The sequence below is a fragment of the Erithacus rubecula genome (assembly GCF_903797595.1).
Source record: "Erithacus rubecula genome assembly, chromosome: 2".
Classification (NCBI taxonomy): domain Eukaryota; kingdom Metazoa; phylum Chordata; class Aves; order Passeriformes; family Muscicapidae; genus Erithacus; species Erithacus rubecula.
The window spans coordinates 95443179-95469947 of NC_136685.1; the positions used below are offsets into that span (position 1 = coordinate 95443179).

General features: G+C 46.1%; 1 protein-coding gene across 1 annotated transcript in view; it reads left to right on the forward strand.

Moving 5' to 3' along the window:
* Positions 1-2461: 2461 nt before the first annotated feature.
* FOXN2 (forkhead box N2) overlaps positions 2462-26769 on the forward strand; it is a 28981-nt gene continuing 4673 nt past the window's right edge. The window contains 4 exon segments of the mRNA XM_079329681.1: positions 2462-2620; positions 13662-14212; positions 20489-20613; positions 23988-24052. Of these exon segments, the coding sequence (XP_079185807.1) occupies positions 13676-14212; positions 20489-20613; positions 23988-24052 (727 nt within the window). The 5' untranslated portion in view covers positions 2462-2620; positions 13662-13675.

A 26769-nucleotide genomic window follows, 5' to 3' on the forward strand; every position in this document is an offset into this window, starting at 1 on the left:
TGAAATGTGGGAGCAAGCAGCTTTCAGGGATTCTGCACAAAACACCTTGGCAGGGCATTCTCCATGCTGTGGCTCCCAGCTTCTTGGAGGTGATCTAATGGATGACACTGGTGGCCTTGGCTCTGTCCAGTGCCCCCCACCACCTGCTCCCTCTCGCTCTCACCAACCTCACGCAGAATTCAGCAGGGAGAATGGATCATGGTGAGGAAATAGGGATCAAATGTGGTGCAGACACTGAGCAGAGACAAACAGCTCCCTTGATCATCCATTTGCTGCCTGGGCACTAAGTGAGGCATCCTGATGCTGACTCAGGAATCAGTAGAGGCAGGGACAAACATCAGGAGAGGTGTGAGTGTAGCCCTGATGACCAAAAAATTTCTGTTCCTCTAACCTTGCTCAGACAAGCTGTTGCTGCACTACAACTGTACATGCATGGCTGGGAGGATAGCTCTGCCTACTGAGCCTTATGGAGATGGGTAGACACGAGGCAGAAAGTTTAAACCTCCCTAAGAAGCTGGAATTTCTTTTGTCCCCTGCCTCAGATGCACTGCTGCAGCCACCAGTGGGTTCACAGGCTGCCAAAGAGTGAAGGTGACTGTGGCTGGAGGGGGAGATGCAGAAGGTGCTCCAGAAAACCTCAAATCTTGGTTACTGTCTCTATTGATAAAAAGTTGGTAGGTTTGGAAAAAATGTAGTGCGGTTTAAAGCCAAAAAGACCTAGCATGGGTATGCTGAGGAGTAGAGAGGGCTGAGGAAGATAAAGGTGACAATGTATTTCAGGAGGTGTAGAAACAACATTTTATTTGAAATGTGTTCTAAGTTCGTTTTAGTAAAATGCTGGTTCAAAGGCCAAGTTGTTTTTTTTTTTTTCCTTTGAGGGGGTGTCGACTTCAGGGCACTTACAATTTTTATCTTTTTAATTGTTGTTTGGTTTTGTGGTGGCTTTTTCCACTAAATTCTAAAGGGGGAGAGAGCATGCATTTCTACTGAACTCAGATTGCATTTTTAGGGGGCAAGTGGAAAGAACTTGTGAGCAAACACACTTTCAAGGCCAGAGTGTAAACACAATCAAAGGTTGAGAACAGACACCACCTTTGGTGGCTCGAATGGAACCTTCTACAGAATAAATTGAAGCGAAGGGATCCTGGATTCAAACGTCTCTCTTTCAGGTTGCCGCCCAGCAGGGCAAAAGTCAGAGCAACACACCCTGATCCCAACGGGCAAACAGAGCTCTGCTGGCCCTGCTCCTCCCTCTGCCACGCAAAGCACACAAGGCACGCTGGTGTGCACCTGCAGAGTGACAGGAATTTAGGCAAAAGAGCCCCTTATGGGCAAAGCGTTGCTGGTACCAGCAGGGCTAGGTGTATTTTTAATGATTTGGGAATGGAGGATGCTTTCAGCAATGCATAATTAATGCAAGCGCACTTCTGTTGTCTGCTGAGAGGGTAGGAAGGCCCTGGCTGACTTCTGAGGCTGTAAAAGGAAAAAGAAAGGGTTGAATGAATCATAACGCATTCCATCAGTGGAAATTAGGTAGGAGCTAAATGAAAGTTGCTGAGAATGATTTGTTCTGATCAGAACTCTGATTCTCTGGCTGGGCTCCGTTTCTGAAGCTGATCATGCTTCATGGTGCAGCAGAAGGAGCCTCCCTGTCACTGGATTCGATCTGCCCTTGGGAGAATACCTGCTATAACCTTGAGCCTGATGTATCCTTATTCTTAAAAACCCAAGAGGTTGTTCTCCGAAACCCTTTCAAATAAAAAGAAGAATCAACCCAACCACTGGTTCCTCCTAACGTGGAATGGGGGAATTTCCTTGAAACGAATTCCCGTCGTTCCTTAGAAATAAAATTACCACAAGTCATCACGAGGCAGGCTTCAGCCGCATCCTTCAGGTGAGCAAACCTTGGCAAAAGTGATAAAACTTTTTTTTTTTTGCAGTGGAAGATCAGCTCCGAAACAAAACTTCCTCTTGCTAGTGACTTTCCGAGGTGCTCTTTATGATGCTGTAAATCTGCAAGTGAGCAAACAGCAGAGTTCTCGCCCTGGGAAGCTGAAAGCCAAAAGCACGAGAGGACGACGATGCGCTCCAAGGCAGGGCAAACGCGGCGGCGGCAGCTTGGTTTTATGTCAAGAGGATTAAAAAAATAAATATATATATATGTACGTAAGTATATATAAAGAAGGTGAAGAAAGGGAAGTGAAACTAAAAGGAGAGTTTATGTATTTCTACTTTAAAATGTTTAAAATTCAGGAAGTGTCGTGTTTCTGGGAGAAGGGGAACTTTCGTGGGGCGGCGCGGGCGCGGGGCAGAGCCGGGGCAGAGCCGGTGCCGCCCTCAGGCCGGGCGGGCGCGGGGCAGAGCCGGGGCAGAGCCGGGGCCGCCCTCAGGCCGGGCGGGCGCGGGGCGCGGCGCTGCCGGAGGCGGAGCCGGGCGGGGAGGCGGGAGCGAGGGAGGGCGGCCGGGAAGGAGGCGGCGGCGGGGGGGCCGGGCTGGCTCGCGGTTGCCATGGGGAGCGGGAGGGCGGCGCCGCCGCCGCTGCGCAGGGAGCAGCTGCTCCCTGACACATCCCCCGCTGCCATATTGTGTCCGCCGCCGGCCGCGCGGCTTCATGACCGCGGTGAGTGCCGCCCGCCGCCCCGCGCCCCGCGCCCGCTCGGGCCGCTCCGCGCCTTTGCCCCGCTTAGCTTTCGGCTTTTCCCTGGGTCTGGGGGGTGAGTTCTTTTTGTTCCCGGCGCTCCGCGAGCGTTTCGTGGGGGAAGGGGAAAGCGCGGGGAGTGTGGCGGCGGGTCCTGCCGGTGCCGGGGGAGGGGGGCGGCGCGACCGGCGTCCCCTCGTTGCCCGCGCGGGGACGGGGCGCGGAGGCGGCGCTTCCTCTGCGGCCGCTCTCGGTGCCGAGCCGTGGGAAGGGGGGTCCCCACGCACCCCCTCCCTGCGGGGCCGTGCGCCCGCGGCTCCTCCTCCCGGCGCGGCTCCGCGGAGCTCCCGCCCGCCCGCTTTCCGCGAGTGATCCCCCTTCACCCGCTCCCCCGGCTGGGCAAGCCCGGCTCCCAGCTGGGGTGATGGAGAACGCGGCCAGCGGGACCTGGGAGCGCGGCCCCGGCGTGCCCTCGCCCCCGGGTCACCCCCCTGGCGCCCCGGCGCTCGGTTCGGTGAAGCGGAGGCGCTCGGCGGTGTTGGGCCGCGCCGCGCTGTCCCCGCAGCCCCGGGATGTGCTGAGGCTCCGCCGCTCGCAGCGGTGCCGGAGGCGCTCCGGGGTTCCCGCGTTTCGGGGTGAAGTCCAGGAAGCGGCCGGCGAAGTGCTCGAGGATCTGCACGTGGTGCTTCGGAGATTTTCCGTCTTTTTCGGGATTTTTTGGTGAAGTTGGGCCATGAGTTGGTGGCGGCATCCCACTGCTTTCCTGCCTCACTCCTGCTTGGACACACCGGCGTGCTTGGTGCTCAGGTTCTGTGGGAGCGAAAACTGGCTTTTGTTGGTAAGGGTTTGGATCATGACAAGGCCCAAACAAAGAGTAAAAGGAACAAAGAAATAAAATAAACCTTGAAGAGGACCCAGTAGTGTTCCCGCCGTGGTGCCTGCCTGTGTGTGGATGGACGCTGTATGCTAAATGTGGAGTTAAACATACTGATTTATGGTGGACTTAAAATGCTGAGAAAGCAATTTGATTTGCTTTGTGCCTAATCTATGGAATCAAGATAACTTTATATATCATTTACCATGTATATGTGCACACACACTCTCCAAGTCTTGTTATTGGCGGGCTTACGTTTAGACCAATTTAGTAATAGGTGGGTTGTAATATATTGATATGTGAATCATTTAACTTCAGTTTTGTTTCTTGGATTGGGGTTTTTTCCCTCCTTAAAGTCTGGTGGGATGCTACATCTATGCAAGAAAAATTCAGGCATTATCTTATGTCAGGAAACTTTTCTTTTTTTTTTCCTTGGCAGGTGCCAGCTCACATTTCCCAAGCTCTGCAGAAGGTAGTTGGGCAGAAGTCTGAAGTGAAAGCTCTGTAGTAGCAATTAGTGCAGCACAGGGCTGGAGCTGATGAACTTAGCTGGGTGCTGGGTGTGTTATCTCTGAGCTCAGCCATACACTGCTGCAGCAGATCAGCTTCTGCTGGGGGCTCCCTTGTGTCCAGCTGTGCCACTTAACTTTTCTGGAAATAGAGAGGAGGTGGCAATTCTCACTTTGTTTGAGTTGCCTGAAATACCTGTAGGACTTTACCGTACTTTTAGTATTTTTATTTTTTTTTTGTTATCAGATGTGCCCATAAGCTGAGCAGTGCTGCTGTACACGGTGTTTACACTGTGGTGGAGATGCTGTGTTGGCTGCCCTGCAGGTCCTGAAGGGAGCTGGAGGCACTGGCCCTGTATCAATCCAGGCATGTGTCCCTGAGCACTCTTGGGGACCTTGCTGGCATAAAACTTGGCTGATGGCTTTGTTGGCAGTGTCTAGACCAGAGGATGAAGTTGTGACCTGCTTTGGGTGCTGCTGCTGGGGCTCCTCTGGGATTTTTCAGCCCAGAAGTAATATACTTTTTGTCTAAAAGGGGCATCAACCATGGAGTGTGCTGCCTCAACAGCTCCAGCCCTCACAGAATTTCTGCTTGAGGAGCCTTTCAGTGTCCTCTAGAGAGCTCAGGATTGAAGGCACCAGCATTGCCAGCAACTCTCTGTGTCAGGATGTGCCAGTCCAGTAAGTAATGGAGCAGATAGAGGTGTGTGTAGTGGCTGAATGAGAAGTACTGCCTGGCAAGTGAGTGGAGTGCCTTGGAAAGAAGACAGAGGCTTAGGGACTCGTCAGGCTGATCTTTGCCATCTTCATTAACCACAGGCTCTGTTCCACTCAGTGCAATGGACTTGAAAACCTGACATGTTGAGCAAAAGCAAACTCCTGGTGAGTGAGATAGTTTGGCATCTGAAGATGCTGTACATGGGTGTAGTTTAAACTGGTGAGAAAACCTTACAGTTCTTGTGCAGAACTGCTGGTTCCCATAACAGCAGCAGAAGTTTCATGTTGGTTTCATGCTTTCCTGCCCTGACATCTCTCCTTGCCCACTCATTGCTGGGGTTAAAAGGAGCTGGTATTTACGAGAGGAAGTACCCCAGGCTGTTTTTACATGTGCAGGTTTGTGATAGCTTATCAGAAGGAGCTGCACAGAGGGATTGTAGCCAGTGAGGTGGCAGAAAGGATGGTTTTGGGAGGAGTGATAGTGTGCCCACAGCCACGCGCCTCTTGATGCTGCTCCGTGCTTTGGGATGGTCTTACTGCACTACTGTGGTGCCAGTTGAGCTGTGTGAAACCCAGCTTTCCTTGCCTGGCTGCAAATGGATGAAAAGCAGCCTCTAGTCCCTGTGAGTAAATGGCTGTCAGCAGTCTGGATGAGTGCTCACTACCTTTTAGCAGAAGTGCAACTTCTGGGTCTTTGAGCATTTGCAATTCCTCCCTGGCGGTAAATGAGCGATTTTGTGCTGGCTCACCTGTAGGATGTCACTGCACGATGGTGCCTTTTCCTGAGGGAATAGATGGAGGCACTGAGTGCCTCATCCCCCTGTGTGTGTGTGTTGCCGCGCTCCACAGCTGAAATGGGGTTGGGCAACTTCCTGCGCCGGGGCTGCTCTGGTGACTCACGGCAGCGCCGCCTCTGCGCCGACAAGTGCTCGCTTGCAAACCCTGTCCACATGGGGAGGCTCCCTAGGGCTGCATGTGGGGTGTCTTTCCACATCCAGTGGCTGCCTTATCTCCTAAAGAGAACCCAAGAAACCCCTGAGATGCTGCTTCACTTTTCTCCTGGCTGTGTCTTTGTGTTTGTTCCCCGTCACGTTGCACCTGCTGATTTGGTGATCATGCTGGGTGATGGTGAGCTCTCCATCTCATCCTCACCATGCTGGGTAAGGAGCATGCAGTGATGCTCAGTGGTGCCTCCAAAATACAATTTAGGTCAGCAAGAAGAGACAGCTGTCTGTGCTTGGGTAATAAATTACATGGAATGGAAGAAGTACTGCCTGATGCCAGCCAGCATCTTCATGACCCCTGGTACTCTGCTTGCTCCCTGTAAAACATTATGGCTGTGGAAGCAGGAGGGTTAGGTCACTCCAGGCTGGGAGGGTGCTGCTGAGTGCTCAATGCTGACCTGTATGGTCAGCAGCTGGGAAACATAGCAGCTGTGTTTGGGGCAGGAGTACCCATTTTATTGAGTGATTGCTCAGGGGCACCAGGACCACTTTAAGAGAAGCCTGAAATTTTTACAGATAGGAATACTTATACTGAAAGTCAGTGGTGTGGATTTTGACTTTTTTTTTTTTTTGTTCCTTCTTCTGAGTGCATTCGAAGTTTTTTCCCATTATGTTCAGACTAGATTTAGCACTCCATACTTTTTCCTTAAAGGTTTGAGAATGTTAGGGGCTCCATTAAGTTGACTATTGCAGGCATCATCACCCACCCTTACTCTTCTGCACACTCAGTTTTCATGTCTTCTCTCAAGTTATTTTCAGGGCATTCCTATCTTGCAGTTTGTTACTACTTCTAGTTTCCCAGTTTCAGTGTGGTCCCGTGCTTGCTTTCTTTTCAACAGTGTCACTGGGTTTTGTTATGCTTAGATTTGGGGCAAGTACATGGGTTGCCTAAAAGCCAAGTACTGGATATGAAGAGAGCTCAGCACCTGGAAAAGTTTCATGAAGCAGAGGTGAAGGAGTGGGAGCTGGGAAGATGCCTGGAAAAGTTTCATGAAGTAGAGCTGAAGGAGTGGGAGCTGGGAAGCTTGCTGCTAAGCAGCAGCCACTCATCCCTCATCCTCTGGTCTGTGAGGATCATCCCCAGGTCAGTTATCAGCCAGTTTGGCTCAGTTTAGGGATGTTGAGTAAAAAATAGGAGGTTTTTTTGTTTGCTTGCTTGTTTGTTTAAACAGAAATCCAAATTCCACACTGGTGGAATAAAATTAAAAACACATTGGCCACGGTGGTCAGCACAGTGAAGAGCATTGCTTTGCCTTCCCTGGGCTCTGGAGGAGAACTTTCACTTTAGGACCTGGAACTGGGAGTCAGCAAGTGGGAACAGCTTTGCAGTCACAAAGTTATACTGGTAATGTGGTTTTGATACAGCTCCAATGGTGCTTTCCATTAAATCTTGCAGAAGGGTCACTTGGGGTGATCTCCAGTTGTTGTTTTTTTCACTGGAAATCAGGAGTTTTGGTACTTCTAAGGCTGAAGGAGGCAGAAAAGCTGTGTGGAAAATAAAGCTTTATGTTTTCTAGCATTGGTAAATTTGTACTGACACCAGCTGAAATGTAGCTGTGTTCACTCCTGTTTCAAGATGATGGTGGAGAAACACACAGAAGGGTTACCCTGGAAAGGGAATTAGCATCAGAATTATTTTGCAAGTTACTTGCTCAAATGGCTTAGTTGTGAATATATCAGTGGTTTACTTTTTTTACATTTTAGTCCACTTAGCAAGCACAGTATTGAATTTAAAGAAAATGACCCATAAGCATCTCTTGAAAAGTTATTGGCTGTAAAGTACTTCTCTTGAAAGCAATTTCCCTCCCCTCCCCTTCTTGTGTCTCATCAAAGATTTTTTCTTAATAGTTTAAACACTGCTTGTTTGGGTGTGAGTTTTTAAAAAAAATATTATTTTCATATTCCAGTTTCTTTGTTAGACTCTTTTTATGTGCATATTTTAAATCTGATGCACAGGGAGCCAGGTCCAACAGTGACTGCAGCCTCTGGAAAAGCTTCACGTTTGTAAAGTCTCTGAAGGCAGCAGTGGAATAAATGTCCCAGAGGCTCTGGGCTGTGTACAGGGTCTGAATTGGGGTCATTTCTGAGCTCGTGTATCATGTTTCCTTCAGATTTTTGTGTCAAACACAAACCCACTTGTGTGTGTATGCATGTGCATTTAATTAAAAAACCACAAACTTACATGAAAAAAGTTAGATGAACTCTTAATCTTGCTCCCTACCATTTCCTGGGCTATGATAGGGGTTTGTTTAATACCTTCCTTATTGAAGAACTTTTCTTAATATTTGACCTTTGAATTGGTTTTAATTAGTTTTTCCCCACCCTGCCTTTAATTAAATCACAGGGTGTGGGAGAATATTGACATGAGAGAGACTAGGAAGTATTTCTGCAAATCCCTGGAAAACCTCTCTTCCCCTTTGAGCCCACCAGTGCCATGGTTCAGATGAATCCACTGAGCCTATGGCTCGTCCAGTCCTTTGGTTGGTTGGTTTTATTTTCAGGCTGGATTTAAGAAGGTGATAAATGCCTTTTTAATGTTTTTAAAAACCCATTTTTTAAAACTTTCCTCTGCTTTGCAAGCCAGGAGGAGCAGGAAGGGCTCTGCCTGCTGCAGGTGCTGCCCCAGGGAGCATCTCTGGGTGTTCTTTGTCACCCAGATGTTCATTTCTTCCACAGACACTGGGTCCCAGCTTGCTGAAATCTGTGGCTGAGAGCTGGTTTTATCCTCAGAAGACTGTAATGCCTTTAGTTGTCTTGGATACGTGACATCATATAGTGTTATAATCAAATATAGGGCTGGGGGGAGGATCTCAGCTGACCTCCAGCAGGGGTGTGAGGTGTGCAGGGCATGGGCAGCCTGAGACAAAGGAGATGAGTGGGAGGAAAGGTTGAATTAGGAGGGAGCAAAATGGTTTGGTGTCACCCTTTTAATGCTCCTGGACAGGCAGATGGGTGCTTTTTATTGATGGGTTTGCATTAGTTGTGCCAGGATTATTTTTCTTTTCCCTTCAGCATGCAAAGACTTGTAGTTGGTCCTGTGCTGTGTGCACAATGACTTGGAAGTTTATCCACACTTTGGTAGGTGAGCAGTGAGAGTCATTTATTTGTCTAATTCTTGGGCTGTTTTTGACAGCACATTCTGATGTATTTAAGTCAGGACAAGCCCTTATGCTTCTTGTAGATGCAAGGGAATATGGAAAATCAATAGAGGAGTTTGCTGTTGGTGTAGCTGTTTGCATGCAAAAGCATGTACCAATTGTCTTAAATACTCTTACAGAGCCTGTTTGTGTCAGGACAGAAGTTGTGTGTAAAGCACAGCTGCCAGGCTCTGTAACTAAGCCTGCACACCCTGAGCTTGTTATGGAAAGAGTGGGTGCAGAACTGCTGTCATTAAGTGTGATATGGCTGAAAATCTTTTTTCCTGGATTAAAATAATGTCCCACTTCTCAGACTTGGGCAATGCATATGCGTGGTAAGATTTTTTTTTTAACCTGGAGGGAAATCACTGTGCTGTTGGCAGGCTCCAGGTCTCCCCACTATTAGCAGAGGTGACCTAGTTGCTTGGCTGGTCCTGCAGAAATAAAAAGTGCATTTAGTTGTGGAGAAGGTTGTCCTAACCTGGAGCACTGATGCTGTGCAGGTGCCAAAAGGGCACCTTTCATCTGATGCCATAGTACAGAAGGATCAAGCAGCCAGACCAGCTCTGTTCTCATGCTAAGTTGGCATGGCCAAGGCTGTGGCATCTTCTGACAAAATACTGAATTCTTTCTTGCCAGTTCAGTGAGTCCAAGTGTGGTGGCCACTGAAATGACAGCTGTACACTTACACCTGCAGTGCTGCTGAGTTTGGGGAGGTCCCCAGTGGTGGGATGGTGGCATCTGCTACAGCTTTGTCCTTTAGGCCTGGATTCTGCTGGAGCTGAGACTTCTTCCAAGAAGGGCTGCTGCAAAATAAGCATGCTTCCCGTCTTGCCTCAGGATATGCTCAAGTGGGCTTCCAATTTTGTTAAATGGTTGACCTTCATTAAAGCAACTTTGTCTTCATTAAATGCTCACACATCAAAGCATTTGTTCCTGTGGCAGAACATGGCAGTGCTCAAGATCTGCCATCAAAATTCAGTCACAGCTGGGGGTGTTTGTGGGGCATGCAAAGCTGCTTTAACTCAGGTGTGCTCTGCTAGGCTGAGGACCTTTCAATGCTCATAACCTTTCCCAAACTTAGCTCTCCAGTGAGTTTGAGAGAAGGCTGCAAAAAATGTTACCTTGTCTTGAGACATTGAGCCTTCTCCGATGTGTTTTTTCTTTTCTGGACCTAGCTGCTGCCTTGAGACACCTGCATCCTTAATCAGCCCCTTCAGACCTGGGCTCTGCTGCTTGGGTTATGAGTGCTCAGTGAAGGACAGGTCTTCACTGGGCTTTGGGTGCTGGGCTGCCATGGAATAGCAGGGAGGTCCTGATTTTATGTGATGCTGGAAGAAGGTTGTCTGTCTCTCCTCTTTTCTGATGCATGCTAACTTTTATTTGAGCAGCCTCAGTTGACTTGGCAGCCTTTTTATCTTCTTACCCTAGAATCATAGTTCTGTCTGTAATTACCATGCAGAATGATGTGCACATCCACTGTGACACTTTGAGGGCTAAATGCTTTGGTTGGCCTTTCTTTTGAAGGTGCTAACAGGATCCTGGAGTTCCTTAGGATTTGGATGCATGAGGCTCTGCTTCCAGTTGGAGGTGTTAATACCAGTGACGAGCAGGATGCTGTGTCACTCTGTACTCATTGGGGGGGTAAAGCACATGGGCAGAGCACAAACTCTTCCATATTTTTCAGAGGTGTGCTTAAAGCATATTATTCTTGCATTTGCCTGGCTGGAGGTTGCTTTCTGGCTCTGCTTACAGGGCTGGGGCTGTCCCCATGGGAATTGTCAAAACATCTGCACTGGAGAGCTGCTTCTGTGCTTTTTCCTTCTCACACTTTGCTCTCCTTGCTCTTACTGTGGTTTTTCTGCTGGGTCATCCCTGGGCACAAAACCCTGTCTGCTTACAGCAGAGATGGCTTTGGTGAATCCCATAAATCTTGTGTAAAATATTAAGCCCCAAATATTGGGGATGGTGATCTTGGAAATGACAGCTTGGAAGCTGTGTTCTCACAGTCATGTTGGCTTATAGGCAATCAGAGTACACATGGAGAAAAAAAATCGTGGATTTTGGATGTCATTAAGGGTCTGTGTGAATGAACATGAGCTCTGGAGAGCACACAAGCTGACCATTAGTGTGCCTTCAGTTATGCTCCAGTGGCACTGGTGTTGCCCCTGTGATTTAATTTTTTGTTATTTATTAGTTGATAATAGTCTAATATGGCCTTTCTAGAAAAAAATATGACCATTCCAGAAATAAAATAATTCTGATGTGTTTGTATTGAACGTGTGTGAAGTGGTGAACTAAGACAAGAAGGCAATGAGATGTAAATTTTTGCAATGCATCTACTAAGAGAAATATGACACTAACCTATTTTATTTACTGTAAATATGTTTCCTGCACATAATTTTTATTTTTGAGTAGGGCATTAAATATACTAATGATTCTCTGTTAAAACATAGTAGCATGCAAACAAATAGTGCATTGACACCATGAAGTCTACCTGATTGTAAGTGCCAGCTTAATAAGTTATTATATTTTTTTCCCTTCTTTTTCTGAGAAGGATGAGTCTGCCCAGGCCAATTTTGTGTTGAAAATGACTTTATTGCCCCCTTTCTCCTAAGAAATGAATACAGTGACCTCAGACGTGTGTGTGTGTGTGTCAGCATGTGCAGGTTCTTGATCTGCCATGCTGATGGAAGATTTGTAAAAGGAGATTTCATGTAACATGAACTGAGAGCTAAAATTACCAAAACATGGCTGTGAGGTGTAAGCTCCTTTGTGGCTGCCTAAAGAAGTGCTGAACAGGGGGCAAAGTTAATCACTATAAAGGGAACACAGCAGCTCATGTTGCAGCAGAGTTGGGGTTTGTCTTATTGTATGAATTTTATCAGTAGCTCTTTGTTTGTTGTTTTTTTTTTTTTAATTTAAGAAAGGATTGAAGAAGTGACATGAGCATATGTATCTATGGCTGTGTTTAAAGCCAGCCATTACTGACTGCCAATATAAATCTGCTCTGGTGCCTTGGATGAGAAGTTGTAGGGAGAGCAAAGCTATTCTTGAGCAGCTATTTGAGCAGCTCACTTTGCTTTAATTTTTTTTCTTTTTGCTGACTGGTCTGGTATTCAATCATTCTCATCACTACATTAATAGAAATAAGAAAATTAAAATTTTATGCATGTTTTCCAGCAATGCTACTGGTAAGCTGAAGTGCAGGTGCAGTTGTCAGCACAGCTTTGCAATATCTGGTGCAAGAGCATGTGAGTAGACGAAGAGAGGAGTAAAACTTGCTGGTGGGAAAAATGGTGTGTTTCCTGGGCAAGGCACAAAATCTGCACCTCATGACTGCCTGGCACCAGGCAGGGGGAAACATAAAATGGATTATCCTGCTGCCTTTCTGTGTCACCACTGTGGCACCTCCACTGCAGTATTGCTCCCCTTCTCCAAAATAAATAGGGCAGGGACACAGTGAGCTGGCTGGGTCTGGGGGTGGAGAGCCAGGCAGTGGGCACTTGGCAGGAGAAGATGCAAGTGCAAGGAGACAAGTGTTTACTGCAAACTGGTGTAAGAAAACATCCAGTAACTGTGTGGAGCTGGCTGGTGAGATGTGATATGGAAGCTGTTGTCATCTTGAGCTCTGGCACTGGGACCTGGAGCATGAAACCAGAATGATAGTGCTTACAGGGACAGGGAGTGGGGTTTGGGTTTGCCTTTGGTTGTTTTGTTGGATCTTTTTATGGTTAATATGAACCTCAGCTTTGCTCTGTGCTATTTCCAGCTATGAACTGCATTTATAGCTGGAGTGTCTTACGTCTATAGTGTATGTGTGTGTACATGTACACCCCCTACATCTGTACATTGCTCACATCAGCAGGAATAAAACAGCTGTTCCCATAACATAGTCTGCTAAAAGGCCTCTTTTAAAACTCTGCAAGCAGGATGGTTTCTGTTGGTGTAATGGCTCTAAAGCATGGGTAGCCTGTTAGACCATGAATTGAGTGGCAGTGTTTTATAGATAATAGTGTTATAATTAGAGTTTTAGTGTTTTGTTGTTTTGGGTTTTTTTAATCTAAGTGGTGAGCCATTGTTCCTGCAGGTCTGAGCTGCCACTTCAGAGGTTGGTCCCTTCCTGTTGAGAGCTGGTCCCAGCACTCTCTGCTGTGCAGGGAAACCCAGGTTAGGGCAGCAAGCCCCTGTAGAAGGGGAAAAAGATTTTCTGGATTCAGGCAGCTTTGTGGGTCCCAGGTGATGAACAGAAGGGCTGACCAGATCTTCCGCTGTTAGAAAAAGGCAGCAGCACTTGGGAATGACTGTGACTTGTAGAGGGTTATAAAGATTTCATTTGCACTGAGACCACAATAGACTTTATGCTGATTTAAGTTGTGCAATTCCTTTTTCACTCTTTGGACACCAAAGGCAGCCACTGCTAAACAGGGTCAGTTTATAATACAAGTAACTTAAGAGTTAATGTGAGACCTGAATGAATTAGATCCTACCTGTTAAGGTTTTTTCCAGGTTTCAGGTGTTGGCATGAATATAGCTATTATTTCTGTGTCTGAATTGGTGTTTCTAGATAGATACAGCAGTTTCCAAGTGCTTGCCATAGGCTCTGCTATGAACCAAGGGGAGTTAGCACATGCTCATGAGTTGACTGGGAGGCTCCTGTTGGACCTTGGCTCTCACCAGTGGCTTCAGTGTTCGTGCACAGCGTGGGGATGGTGCAGCCATGGGTTTAATGGGCTCCTGCTGGTAGCTTGCAGTGATTTCTGACCCTCTCCTCTGTTGCAGACCAGTCAAGCTAAATGGGTCCAGTCACTGGAATGACTCCGGATAAGAAGGCGGAGACGGCCGGAGCAGAAAAAGCCGCGGGACTACGGCAGTGCCATGGGGTGGGCAGCCTGCCCGACACGGGCCATGCTGGCAAGCCGAGGGCCACTGTGGTGGACAGAGATTCAGCAGATGATGAGCTCACAAATTTGAACTGGCTGCATGAAAGTACTAACCTGCTAACAAACTTCAGCCTCGGCAGCGAGGGCCTTCCGATTGTTAGCCCCCTGTATGACATCGAGGGTGACAGCGTGCCATCCTTCTCACCATCCTGCTACCAGAACCCTGAGAAAAAATCCTCCACTTCCAAACCTCCTTACTCTTTCAGCCTTCTCATTTACATGGCCATTGAGCAGTCCCCCAACAAGAGCTTGCCAGTCAAAGAGATCTACAGCTGGATCCTGGACCGCTTCCCCTACTTTGCCACGGCCCCCACCGGCTGGAAGAACTCGGTCCGACACAACCTCTCCTTGAACAAGTGTTTCCGGAAGGTGGAGAAAAGCCATGGCAAGGTGAGACCTAGTGGAGCAACTTTGAAACTCAGGGAAAAATGGAGAAGGTTCTGTTGTTCTTAAGCACGTTTTGTTTGGGTTGTTCTCACCCCACTGTGTCCTCTTAACAGTTTATTTGCAGATGGAGGTGGTTTGGTAATGCTGCTTCTCTGAAATCACAGGATGACAAAAGTCACTGGGTTTTGTTATTTATTGTTGACCTGGGTACATCCAGCTGTGGTTATCCGTTTTAAATCTGGCACACATGCAATTGCAAAGGACTCTTGTTTCCTTTTACTTACAATTTTGTTAGCTTGCAATAACCAGCCTGAAATTTCAAATAAGTCTCCTAGGAATTACTCATGATGGAACCTCTTAAATTAGTGCATTCTCTATTTTCCAGTACTGAAACTGTGGGGTATGTTCCTCCTTCCCTGCTTTTCCAGCATGACCATGGCTACAACTGCACTGGCAAGCAGAGGAGATTGTGAGATACCAGGCAGGGTAGCTGGTAGTAGGGATGTTCCTCCTCTGGGTGCAGATGTGGTCCTCTGCAGGGTGCCCTTGCTTGTGGGCACACTGGTTGTACGTGGCTGAGTGTTCCTCAGTCCAACAGCTTTCTCAAATCTTAAATTGACTCTTCTACTTGTGATCTCCTGTTACACTTAGCACAGCTCTAGCTTTCCAATAACCTTATTAATTCTTGCATTTAATGGGCTGTAATGCTTTAACATATAATATGTGCATCTCTGTGTAGTGCAGACACACTTCTTAATGTCGAGGATATTCTTTTCTGTACAAGTTCTTTCTTCTTATGATTTATATGATTTTACTAATGGCTTTCTTCCTCCCTGTCTCATTCCCCATCTTGTTCCTCAAAGAGCTGGCTCTGACTTAAATAAACTAACAAACCACATACTGAAAGTCAACAAACAAGTTCTGTGCTTGGAGGTCAGACTTGGTGGTAGCAGGCTTGTTATCAGAAATGCCTGCAGTGCTTGGAGTGCTTGACAAGCTCTCACTGTAGAGGGGTCCTGAAGCTGAGTGGGCATTGGGGAGGACTTGTACTGACAGGACTCAACACCACTGCTTCTCAGTACTCCTGCTTTTGCATTAAATTGTTAGGGTGGTATTTTCACAAGCAGCAGCTTTGCCCTGAAAAAAAAGTGACTTTACTGCAACGTGCCAAGTCCATTAACTGCCCCATTGCTGACTTCTGCTGAATGTTAGGACAGGCTCTTAACATGGCTCAAGGTGCTGTAATGGGGTAACTGAGATGCTCAAGCTGTCCCTGTGTGGACAACTAGATCTGAGTAGGGACCACTTGCTGCTGTAGGTGACAAAAGTGCTGTTAAAGGTCTGGTTGACCTTGTCCAAGGAGGGTGACATGAGTCTCAGAAAAATGAAGGCAGGAAAGGGAAATCTAAATTGATATGAGTTCCTTCTGTCTGTGGATCTGCCCTTAAATGCTCTGATGTTTTCCAGCCTCATGTGTTAGGAGTTACCTTTCTTGGCATTTGGGTGGCAGGAGCTTGACACTGCCTGATCCCATGCTTACCCTGGCATCTCCATGAGTATTGCTGGGCTCAGAGGGTGGCTTGCTGCTCAATGTGACATCTCTAGTAGGAAAAGCAAAATGCAGAATATCTCCCACTGCTACTAGCGAGGTGATGCTGATGTGCTCTGTCAGTGGTTTCCCAGGACTCTAGAAATTGCACAGCTCTGTAATTCTAAAGAACAGAAACTGCACTTAAAAATAAAACAAAACCCAAAAAAGCCCCTCCTGAAACTTTGCTGAAGCTTCCTCATTTCTAACAAACAGCAGTTCAATCTTTACCCTCTGCCCTGCTTAGAAAAGGACCAGATGAGGGTACTGCTCCAAATCCTTCCTGCAAAATAAGTCTGTGGCACACAGCAGCATGCCTGGACCCCATGGGAGTTCATCTGCCAGGTGATGGAAATGCTGCAGACCCCTTTGGATGAGCTCCTCAGGTGGCACTTTTTGGAGCAAGCAGCAGTTGCTCATAAGCTCATTTTGCTGATCCTGTTGCCTGTAACCATATGCTAGCCATGCCTCTGGGTGCTTCCCTGAAAGGGCAAGATGATTGTATTTTTTATGTATTATGTATTTTTTATGGTCTGTGCCCCTGCATCCCAGGACAGGCTCTGCTTTCTGACACCTCCCTGGCTATTGCTGCTGGCTCTCAGCTGTGAAATCATCTCTTTGAGGTCAGGCAGCAAAAGAAGGAAGAGTCTGGCCTCATCTTTGCCATAATGCTGATGTTTTGTTTTGGACTGGAAGTACACACTGAAGGAAAACTGATTTTTTCCCACTTACCTCTGTGAGCTGGCACTGCAGGGCAGTTTCAGAACACTTGCACTGGACTCCTTTTGGCTGGTGCTGACCTGGAAGAGTTGCTGCAGGAGCATGCTTACTGTGCCCTGATGGCTCTGTATTTTGTCCACAAGACCCTGCTAGAGCAGATCTCTCTAGAATGTCTAAGGCACAAACAGGTGACCCCTTGGCACCAACTCCCTTGTTCTGCAGAGCTCTTTCCACCAGACTGTGCCCCATTATGTTGCAGATGTAGCTCTGGATGGTCATAGCTGTGGCTGATTGTTCTGTTATATTTGCATCAGCCAGCTAAATACCTGCAGGCTGCAGGGGTTCAGGGGTCTAGGACAGCATCCAGCAGGGACTGGGGGAAGACTGTCCTTGCTTGGAAGTGGTGTGTCAAGGTTGACCCCAGGTGACAGACCCACCAGCTGAAATATCCTTTCTTGTAGAGCTGCAGTTGAGAACATGTCTGCAGTCAGCCAGGCAGAAGAGATTTCCAGTGGGTCTCTGGTAGTGCTGTGATGAACATCAAGGGGGTGATGCTGGAGCAGTCCCAGGGACACCTGCTTGCCTTGCAGTGTTCCTGCTGTGGCCCTGGTGCCCCTGAAGATATTGGAGGTGTGATTGTGAGTCAGGGATCCTCAGAAGATAGAGCTCTTTGCATCTTAAGCACTTGCCTTGGGGCTGGGGAGAGGCACCTACACTGTGACTTTGCTTTTTTTGAGGGAGCAGCCTTTGCTCCACAGCACAGGGGGACCTCAAGTGAAAAGGGGTTTGGGGCTGAGAGCCATGTAGAGTCTCCCTGTTCTTTGCTTAGATTTGTTTTTATGATTACAGCAAATCATTAATTGATGCTGAGGAGAAGAGGTGTGAGGAGGCAGGATCAGCATCCACATCAGACATTAATTTGGCAGGCCCCTGCTTGCATGGATGTGGCCCTGCCACTGTTTCCTCTAGAGGCTGGGAATTACAGGGCTTGAGTATCTTCAACAAACCTCCTTTTCCTGGGTTTAGGGTTTTGGTTTTTTTTTTGTTTGTGATTGGGTTATTTTTGTGGGGGTTTTTGTCAGGACATGGTGATAAACAATCTGTGTAGCTTTTCAAGTATTTGGGCAAAGAGCAGGGCAGGTCCCAATCCATAAGCCTGTGGAGATAGGAGAGAGATGCCTTTTATGTTGTAAACCTTTTGGTGAATGTGTTTTATACCTCCTTCCACACAGACAGTATTTTCCAGTGGTTCACCTTGCTGGTGGATGCAGCTGGTGAGCACTGTCCCTACCTGATGGAGCCAGGACTGCTGCCCAGGTGTGAGGCTGATGCATGGACAGCTCTCAGCAGCATGGGGACATGTGCCTGCAGTGAGCCTGAGCCACCAGCACCAACTGAGCTCTGCTTTGGTTGCTCTTTGGGCTTTGCTCACGGGACTGTGGTGGGGTGTGGTAAATGATAAAGCTGGATCACGGGAGGCATTTTGTTTCCAGCCCACATTTCTGTAATCTAGCCCTGAAATGCCAGGGCTGGAAACTTACTGTCTTTACAAAATAGCTCCGTGCTTCAAAACACAGGAATTATTTTCCTTCCTTTATTTTTTTCCTAGATAAAATCCTGCAAGTGAAATTAGAAACATTAGAAAGATGCAGAAAAGGTGATATACCAAAAACTAATCTCAGAACTATATGATTGCCCCTGTTTTGAGTTGCAGAGTAAGAGCCTGGTGGCCTCTTTTCACTTACTCTGGAGGGATTTTTCTTTAGATCATAAGTAGAAGTTACACCTACATTTCATTCCAACACTTGTCTCACAGTTGAAATGAAATACTAACCTCCAAAGGCAGTTTAGCATTTTAGAGTGTCCTGAATTAGTCCTTGCTAGGAGGAATGGCACAGTCTGTTCTGGCTTGTTTTAAAGGTGGATATTGATTCTGTGGCATTTCCAGCTCCAGCTGTGGCAGGCTTTCCCCTAACATGTGACACTTGATTTCAGACCTGGGCTGAAATCTTCTGCCTGCCCTTGCTAAGCAGAGGGTGCAGGCAAAGCACAGGAGCAGCCCCATCATCTCTTCAGCTCAGTGTCTACTTTTAGTATCTCCAAAGGTGGGTGGAAGTGTGGTTTCACATTACACATGACCCAAAGAAGAAGTCACCCTGTTTACTGCCTGTTGCATGGGATCTGTCAGTATCTGGATGGCTTCAGGGTGTGCCCGGGTTCAGCTTGCTGTTGCAATACCCACCCAAAATCCTTGTGTTTTGTTGTCGGGGTAGCAAACTGGAGGAGTACCTTGCTGGGAGGATCAAAGAGGGAAACTGACTGCCAGCAGCTGAACTGAATGAGGCATGAAGAGAAAGTGCTCACCTAAAGTAGCAGATAAACAGTGTAGAGAAGTGGTTTGCTGATCAGGAGACTTCCTGCTGCTCCCTGGAGGCAACAGCCTCCAAACTGTGAAAGGGAGAGGGGAAAAAAAGAAAAAGCCAGATGCCCATGGTTGGGCTTCTGGGGAAGGGGGTCTGGGAGAGGTGCAGGAAAAGGATCGGGGTGTTAGTCTGTCACTGGGATGATGGATGGAGCCATTTGGGAGGAAGCTCCCTGTTAGTAGCTAGGTGGATAAATCATCCTGCCAGCCACCATGGCTGTTTATTAATTAAAAGTAAGCTTCTTGATAAGTGTCTTACAGGCTGTGCTCAGTTTTAGCATGGAAAGGTAAGGATAAGGAAGATTCAGGTTAAAAAAAAAACACTTGGAGAGATGCAGCAGCTCAGAGATCTTTATTAAAGGCAGTGTCTTCAGCAGCAATTGCAGAGTTGCATTTCTTTCTCAGCTGAGGCTCTTCCTGGCTTGATTTTTCTCTATTGATAGCAAGGTATTTTCTCAGAAAACTCTGTGACTTATATAGAACCACAGACTCTCATGCTTTGTAAGTCCTTTTTAGTCTAGAGTAAGTCATGGAGCATCCATCCATAAATTGGTATAATTGCCCCCTGTAATTCTGGCAGGAAGAGGCCAGCTGGCCACGGGAGCTTTTCCATGAAGCTTGGGTTTCTGCCCCCAAAAATCTTTAGAAGGACCTTCTGTTCAGGTGTACAGCTGCCCCATCCTTTAGCCATGTATATTTCTATTTCTGTAGCATCTGTTTTCCCCCAAAAATGTGGTGCTATTATGTGCAGAGCTTTTAGCTGATGTGTCAGGTCAGTAATTATAGAATTGTTTTAAATGTCCTATCTAATTTTCTTCTTTAAGTTGTAAGAACTAGCAGGCTCAAAAAAATAGGTTCTTTAGTCAGTAAATTTGTGAAGAAAGCTTTGAGATAAGCAAGTGATGCTTTATCTTCCTGAAGTTTCAATATCATGAATTTAATATCAAGAATGACAAGCACAGGGTTGCTTACATTGTTAGGTGCATCAAAAATACATTCATTAGGTTTTCAGATTTTGATAAAGTGGGAATAACCTATTTTGTAGCTGGGCATTGAGCAAGATCCTTTTCCAGGGTGGTGTAAAATTTAATGAGTATGTGTATATGTAGTAATGGGTATCTAAACCAAAGGGGAAGGTGATTTGGTTTCTTTACCTAGAAACCTGTTAAAGAAAAGATTGCTGATCAGTTTGCTGGTGCCTGGACAGATCCTTAAACTCACAGCTGTGCTTTTGAGTGTTAAAATAAGGTTTACAGCATTTAGAGGACAAATAGGGATGGGAATGGGGCTTCAGAGAAGGGGTTTTGGAGATGCTATCCCAGCTGTAAGATGGGTGCTTCCATAGTGTATAATGAGAGTCTTAGGACCATTTTCTTAACTTTGGGACCACCCACACTGGAGCTGCCTGTGGATGTTGTGCATCAGCAGTGCAGTGATGTGTGCCTACCTGCAGTCATTGCACTGTGCTGCAGCTTGGGGATACTGAATTAGAAAGGATTCTACCAGCCTGGTCCTGGATTTTCTAATTTGCTGTGTTTCTTCATTGCAGGTGAATGGAAAAGGGTCATTATGGTGTGTTGATCCAAAATATAAACCCAATCTTGTCCAAGCACTGAAAAAACAGCCTTTTTCCTCAGCACTTGCATTTTATACTCCGCCAGCGTCGCCACCCAGGTAGGTGGAAGTGTTCATCTGAGCAGGACATTGCTCCAATGGCAGAGTGTTGAAGTGCTGTTATCTGCTGCCACCCAGGAGCAGAATTTGAGTGGGCCTTAGGTGAGACCAGCTCAATGAGGTGGGGAGATGCAATGAGCTCATGCTTTCCAGATAGCACATCTGGGGTGTGTTCAAGTCTCTTAATAACTTGGGAAGTTTGAAAGAAGGTCAGGGGTGTGCTGGCTGCTTTCTGGAGAGCCCAATTTCTCCAAGAGGGCAGGCAGTCCTGGGAACTGGAGCAAAATCCTCATCCAAGCACAGTCCATCAGGGCTGTTCTAGAGTGGTGCCTGCTGCTGCTCTGTGGAGGAGGTGAGTGTCTTCTCCTGTAAGTCACTTGTCTGGATATAAAATATGTCTGTGCTTTTGTCAAAAACAGTCCAACTTTTCCAGAGTCTGAAGTGCTGAGATGCTGCTCTGAGAGGATTGTTTTTCTCTGAGGCTGTTTAAAAGCCTTTTGAAGCAGGGATGGAAAAGAGCCTTTGCCATAAATGTAATATGAGATGGGGCATGCAAGACTTCTGAAACCAGGACTTCCTTACTAACACAGTTTTAAGATTAGGCAATTTTGGACAATTTGAAGTCAAACTCATGTATCCTGAGTAGAGGAAGAGGAGCAGCATCTGGGTCAGCCTGTGGAGGCAGGAGGACAGAATGCAGGGCAGCACGTTGGGTGAGCTCAGTTCTGAGAAAGGCATGCAGCTGGTTTGTCTAGTTCAGGAAAGAATTTGGGTGAGATAAGAGGTAATTAAGGTGTCTGTACATTGCCCTTTGCCTTAACCTTACTGCATGGAGTTTCCTTAACAAAGAGCAAGAGCTGGGATTCCTGGAGTAGGATTTCACTGAGCAGACATTTCTCAGGGTCCAACAGGACACCAACCCTGGGGGGTGGCACCCCTGTGCAAGCCTTAGGGGCTCAAGATTTTTGTGTGCCATGGCCTTGTCCAGTGGGGTTTGTAACCCACAAGATACAACTAATTGTCTCTAGTCTCTCTCCAGCCTGGGCTGGAACAAGCCAGGCAGAAATATCCTGTTTTCCAGCTTTCTGTTGGAATTGAGAGTGTTACTAAAATAACCCTTAAACATACAAGTATTAAGAAGTAGTCAGGTTGGAAACTATGAGATGAGTGGTGGTATTGCTTGGATTTTATGGGAATAAAGATTATTGAAATTACTGTAATTGGGCTCTGGAAGATAATGCTTTTACAGGCTTTAATGTCTCTGTGTAAGGGTATGGACTTCTGGTTTTGGGTACAACTCAAGGTTTGGTCCTTGAAAGCTTTAATGCTCTGTGTTAGTACAGCCAGACTTTAAAATGAGAGAATCATACAGATGGGAAGGGACCTCTGGATGTTGTGTGTGCTGCCAGAGGTGCAGAGGGTTGACAGACTCACCCTAGGGCAGGGTGTTCAGAGCCTTCACCACTTAAGCTTTTAAAATCTCCAGGATCAGTTCAGCTAAAATTGTGTTCAGTGTGGTTTATTTAGCTTGGATAAATGCAACATACCAAAATTAGGTGTGAGGAAGGAGACATTTCACGTGCATGCTAAAGTACTTGGAAGATGAGGACTTTATTTTGAAGCTGTTGTTTTTGGTAACTTTTTTTTTTTCCTTTACTGAAGGACTAGTCACACTTGCCAACAATCACAAGGAAATCCTGGATCTAATGAAGCCACATGGAAAAATTCCCACTGATTTCAACACTGGAAGGGTTTTGCAGTGCTTGTATTTATGAGTACAAGAAAATAAAAAAAAAAACATATTAAGATACCAAACTGCTCCCTAATGAAAACTGGTTTATTTTCCTTCAATAGTAAAAAAACATTTATGTGACTTTCCATCACACACAGAAAAACATGCTTAGATTTGATTTAAATTCTGGCCTGATTTTGGGAAAGGGCCCCCAAGGATCTCCCTTTTTGTAGAGAGAGAGGAAGCTCAGAGGTTCAGCTGGAGAGAGGCTGAAATACTGTCCAAATTTATCTTCAGAGTGATCCTAAAATTCAGCTGTGACAGTCTCTGAATTTTCCTGTGGGAAGACTGGTGTTCATGATTATTTTACAATGTGTTTGTGGGGAGTATGCCTATCAGTCAGCATGATTTTAAAATAAAATTTAAGCTGTTGCTTTGAGCAGAAGCTTTCCAAAACTGTAATCTGTGTCTAGTGACACTGAAATTTGTATTATCATAGATGATTGGCATCCCTGATGCATTTTATTTCTGCACAGCTTGTTCAACAAGTCGTTGTGAAGCCCCTGGCTGCATTCTGGTTCTAGTGCTACACAAATTCCAGCCCTGGGCACAGCCACAGTCCTCACCTTGCTCATACCTTATGCATGGCTTGTCTTAATCAATACCAGGCATTAATTGACTTTGGGGGAGCTCTATGTGAACATGATTTTTGAAGGATCTGAGCATAGACAAAAGGATGATGATGTTTAGCATCTCTTTGTACAATGGATCAGAGGGGTGCAAAGCCAGACATTTTGGGTTCTCTTTATTTGCTTTCTTTTAATTTTTTTTCCTCACCCATTTTTTGATCCGTTCCCTTTGCACTACAAGAAAAGACACAAGACAGTGAACTCTAGTTTTGCACATTTTTGCCATTCAGCTGAGGTTTCTCTTGCAAGTTGGGCTTGAAAATTCTGCCATCTCCCTTCAGATTGTTCCAGCATCACTATAAAAGATGCACATTGCTACATTTCATGCAATTTTAATAGTGTGTACTATTTTTGTTGTAGTTATTTCTATCTGCTCACTAATATATTTATAAGAAACTGAATCATTAGGGTTGAGTGTGTAGCAGAAAAGAAAAACATGTGAAAGCTTTAACTTGCCCTTTATTTTGTGAGGGATTTAAGGGTACTTTGGTGCAAAGCTGGTCTGATTATAAAAAAACCACCCTGGATAGCATCAACATCAAAAAGCAAATGATCACAACTGGTCCTAACCTGTCCTCTGAGCGTCCCTATATGAGCTAATGTTTTGTTCATGTGTAGGTTTTATGTACTAAAAAATACATACCTGTGTTTAAAACCCAGCCTTTAGGCAGGTATAGGAAATCTGTAGAAGTCAGTGACTCTTGCCAACAAGTATTTTGCTTAGTGTGTGTATTTGAAAGTGTTTTCCAAGTGCTGCTGATGGCTTAAATCACAAAGTCTGAACCTGTGCTGAGCCATTTACTGAGGGCAGCAGAAATTGCTTGCCTTCCTCTGGTGAATAGGGTTAGTTTTGTTTTTAGCCTTCTGTGATCATCATATTGTGTCTGCTGTACTTTGTACAAATGATTTGCCCAGTCAGGGCTTGGATTTGAGCTGTTGAATTTCTTTTCCAGTAGGTCGTCGTCCCCTCACTACCTGACTTCGGTCCTTCAGCAGAATCATGGCCGATCTCTCAAAGGTAAACTTGGAATTTCCTTTCACCCTCCTCCCCTGCTTTTGGGCACCAGCATGGACCAGAGCCCAGCTGATGTTGTCTCTGTCCCTGCTCTGCAGTGTTTGCTAGATGATAAAACCCTCCAGGTGTAGTACAATACATGTGTGCTCTATTAGCTACTTCTGGATTAATTTTAAATCCATGAGGTGGATTTCAAGGTGTAATTGGGGCCATCTTGTTCTGGCAGCAAAATATTCAGCACATGCATCACTCCCAAGTATGACCTACTTAATGAAGAGTTCAGTAGAAAACGAATCTGAAAGCTGCACATCTCTTTATCAGTTTTATTGGAGACCAAGAGCTGAGAAGCAAAGGTAGCAAATGTTAGTGTATAAAACCTGTAGTACCTAGAGGGAGCTAGAAAGTGTGCTGGGAGTTGCAGCATTTCTTTTGAAGTAGCTAGTTGAGCACAGCTCTTGCACCTCGCTAATAAAGCTTAATTATGCTCTTCCTAGACAAAAGGAATAACAACTTTGGTTTTTAAATGCTGAAAAGTGAACAGTACTCGATTTTAAAAGGGTTGACTCTAACAAAATGTGTTGCAGAGGAGTGTTGTTACACCTCTTTCAACAGGATAGTGAAAGGCACTGCCCAAGTGACCTGATCAGACATCCAGCTCCCTGATTTTGTTGGCTCAGTAGACTTAGAGGTGAGAAGGTTGCTTTTAATTTTTGGCCACAAACCAGCAGCTTTGGTTAGGCAGCAAAGCCAAGGCTTTTTGGAGACCAAGCAGCAACCTGGCCCACAGGTGATGATCACCATGCACCCCAGCTGGAATTCTGTGGTGGCATCTGGGTGGCAGGGAGACAGCCCTTGGCTGGCTGGCTGCTGCAGGGTTGCTGGATCTGGGATTCTCAGGGCTTGTGGAGAAAACAAGAAATCCCTCTCCTCCTAAGGATTTTGCTGGTTTGTCCTGTGACAGGTTTGGAGGTTGTCAGTCTGCTGTTGCCTCTTCCATTTAGCTACACCAGCATTGCCAGAACAATGATGGGTATCTGGTGTAATTTAGTTTCTGCTCGTGGGGAAGCCTGTTCAGCATTTCTCTGGTATTAGAGGCAAGCTGTTCATGTTCCTGGGGTCCCATAGGGCAACTCTTGTGCAGATGAACAGAATTCCTTGTAATAAGGTGCTTCCTCAGCCATTCTGCTGGAGAAGTGTAAATTTGGGAAATACTGCACTGTTGAGAGGAGCAATCACAAATGAAGCCCAAGCACATTGTCAGTGACACAGAGCACTGCTAAGAAGCCACTGCAGAAATGCCTGTCCTCATATTTTGGGAGTATTAAGGTACAGAAACACTCTTTGTAGGTAGTAATCCTGCATTGCATTAATGCCTCTGATTGCTTGTCATTTTAACAAGGTGGTTGGTGCTTATATACCAGCATCAGATGATAAAATAAAATGTCTGGGATAGCAAGTAAGGAATGGGAATATTTCACTTCTTTACACTAATGGAGCAGTAATTTTTCATGCTTTATTTTTCTACTTCTTTTTATCAGTTGTGTGCATATAACCTATGAATTCAGGGGCTCCATTTCTGCCAAAGAAAGCCAAAGCAGAAGGAAAAAACATAGTTTTGTGAGCACAATGGAGTAGAGCCTAAAGTATGCTGGATTTAAAATTGAAGGCATGAAAAACAAAGGGGGAAAATGTGTACACTTTATAACCTGTGTTGGAAACAGCAGCTCAGTCCCCTTCCCATGTTGGTACAACATTCCCAAGGTGTCATGTTCTTCAAATTTCTCCTTGACCAGGGGTGAAGTTAGGGACAGTTACCAAGATAAGGAGTCCCCCTCACAATGCTACCCTCCCCTTAAATTCAGTGATACAGTTAATGCCTGTAATGTGGGGAAGAAAACAAATGTAATCAAAAATGGCATTGCTGGTGTTTTGCTTTAACAGTTCCTCCCACAGTTCCAGTTCAGCAGAACTGAGAGCCTGTTCAGCTTGCTGCTGGTCCCTTCCAGCCCTGTTCTCCACTCACTGCTCATACATATGTACATACCTATCTACACCTCAGATGTGATCTTCTGCTCTCAGACACCCAGGCTCTTGTGAGAGCTTGCTGTCTCTTTGTTCCTCTTTTCCCTGGTTAGTCCACCATACCCATTTCTGTCCTGTGTAAGGAGTATTCATCATCCATTGCAGAAGTGAGCCAAAGAATGGATTGGATTTCCTCCTCTTCAAAGGGCAAGAGCATGTCCTGAAGTGAGTGGGAAAGGTGTGCTTGTTTCTTTTCCCTTTCACCTTCTTCTGGTTAGGGATGTCACTCTCTGCCCTGTTATCCTCAAGGTATCTGTCAGAAATGTAAGCAATCTACTCTGCAAAGCTGGCATTTTACAACAGTGCTTCTCACTGCAGCTAACAGTGCCACAATTCACCTCAACCTTTTATATGTGCCTATTTATTATTTAGATCCCCTTGCATCCTAGATGGAGCAGTTCAGTGCCCTTTCCCCCCGTGCAGTCTCAATTTCTTCCATTTGACTTACTAGTGTGAAGAATTGTGCTGGAGGAGGGAGCTGTGCTCAATTAGTGCTGCGTTAATGGGCACGGCTGCTCTCAGCCTTGCATATTCACACACCAGGGTATGGAGCTGCTGAGGTGCTTTGCTGTGCCATGTGTCTAATCTTTCTCTCCCAACTGGTACAAACAAAAGGCAGTTGTTAAGTATAGCAACAG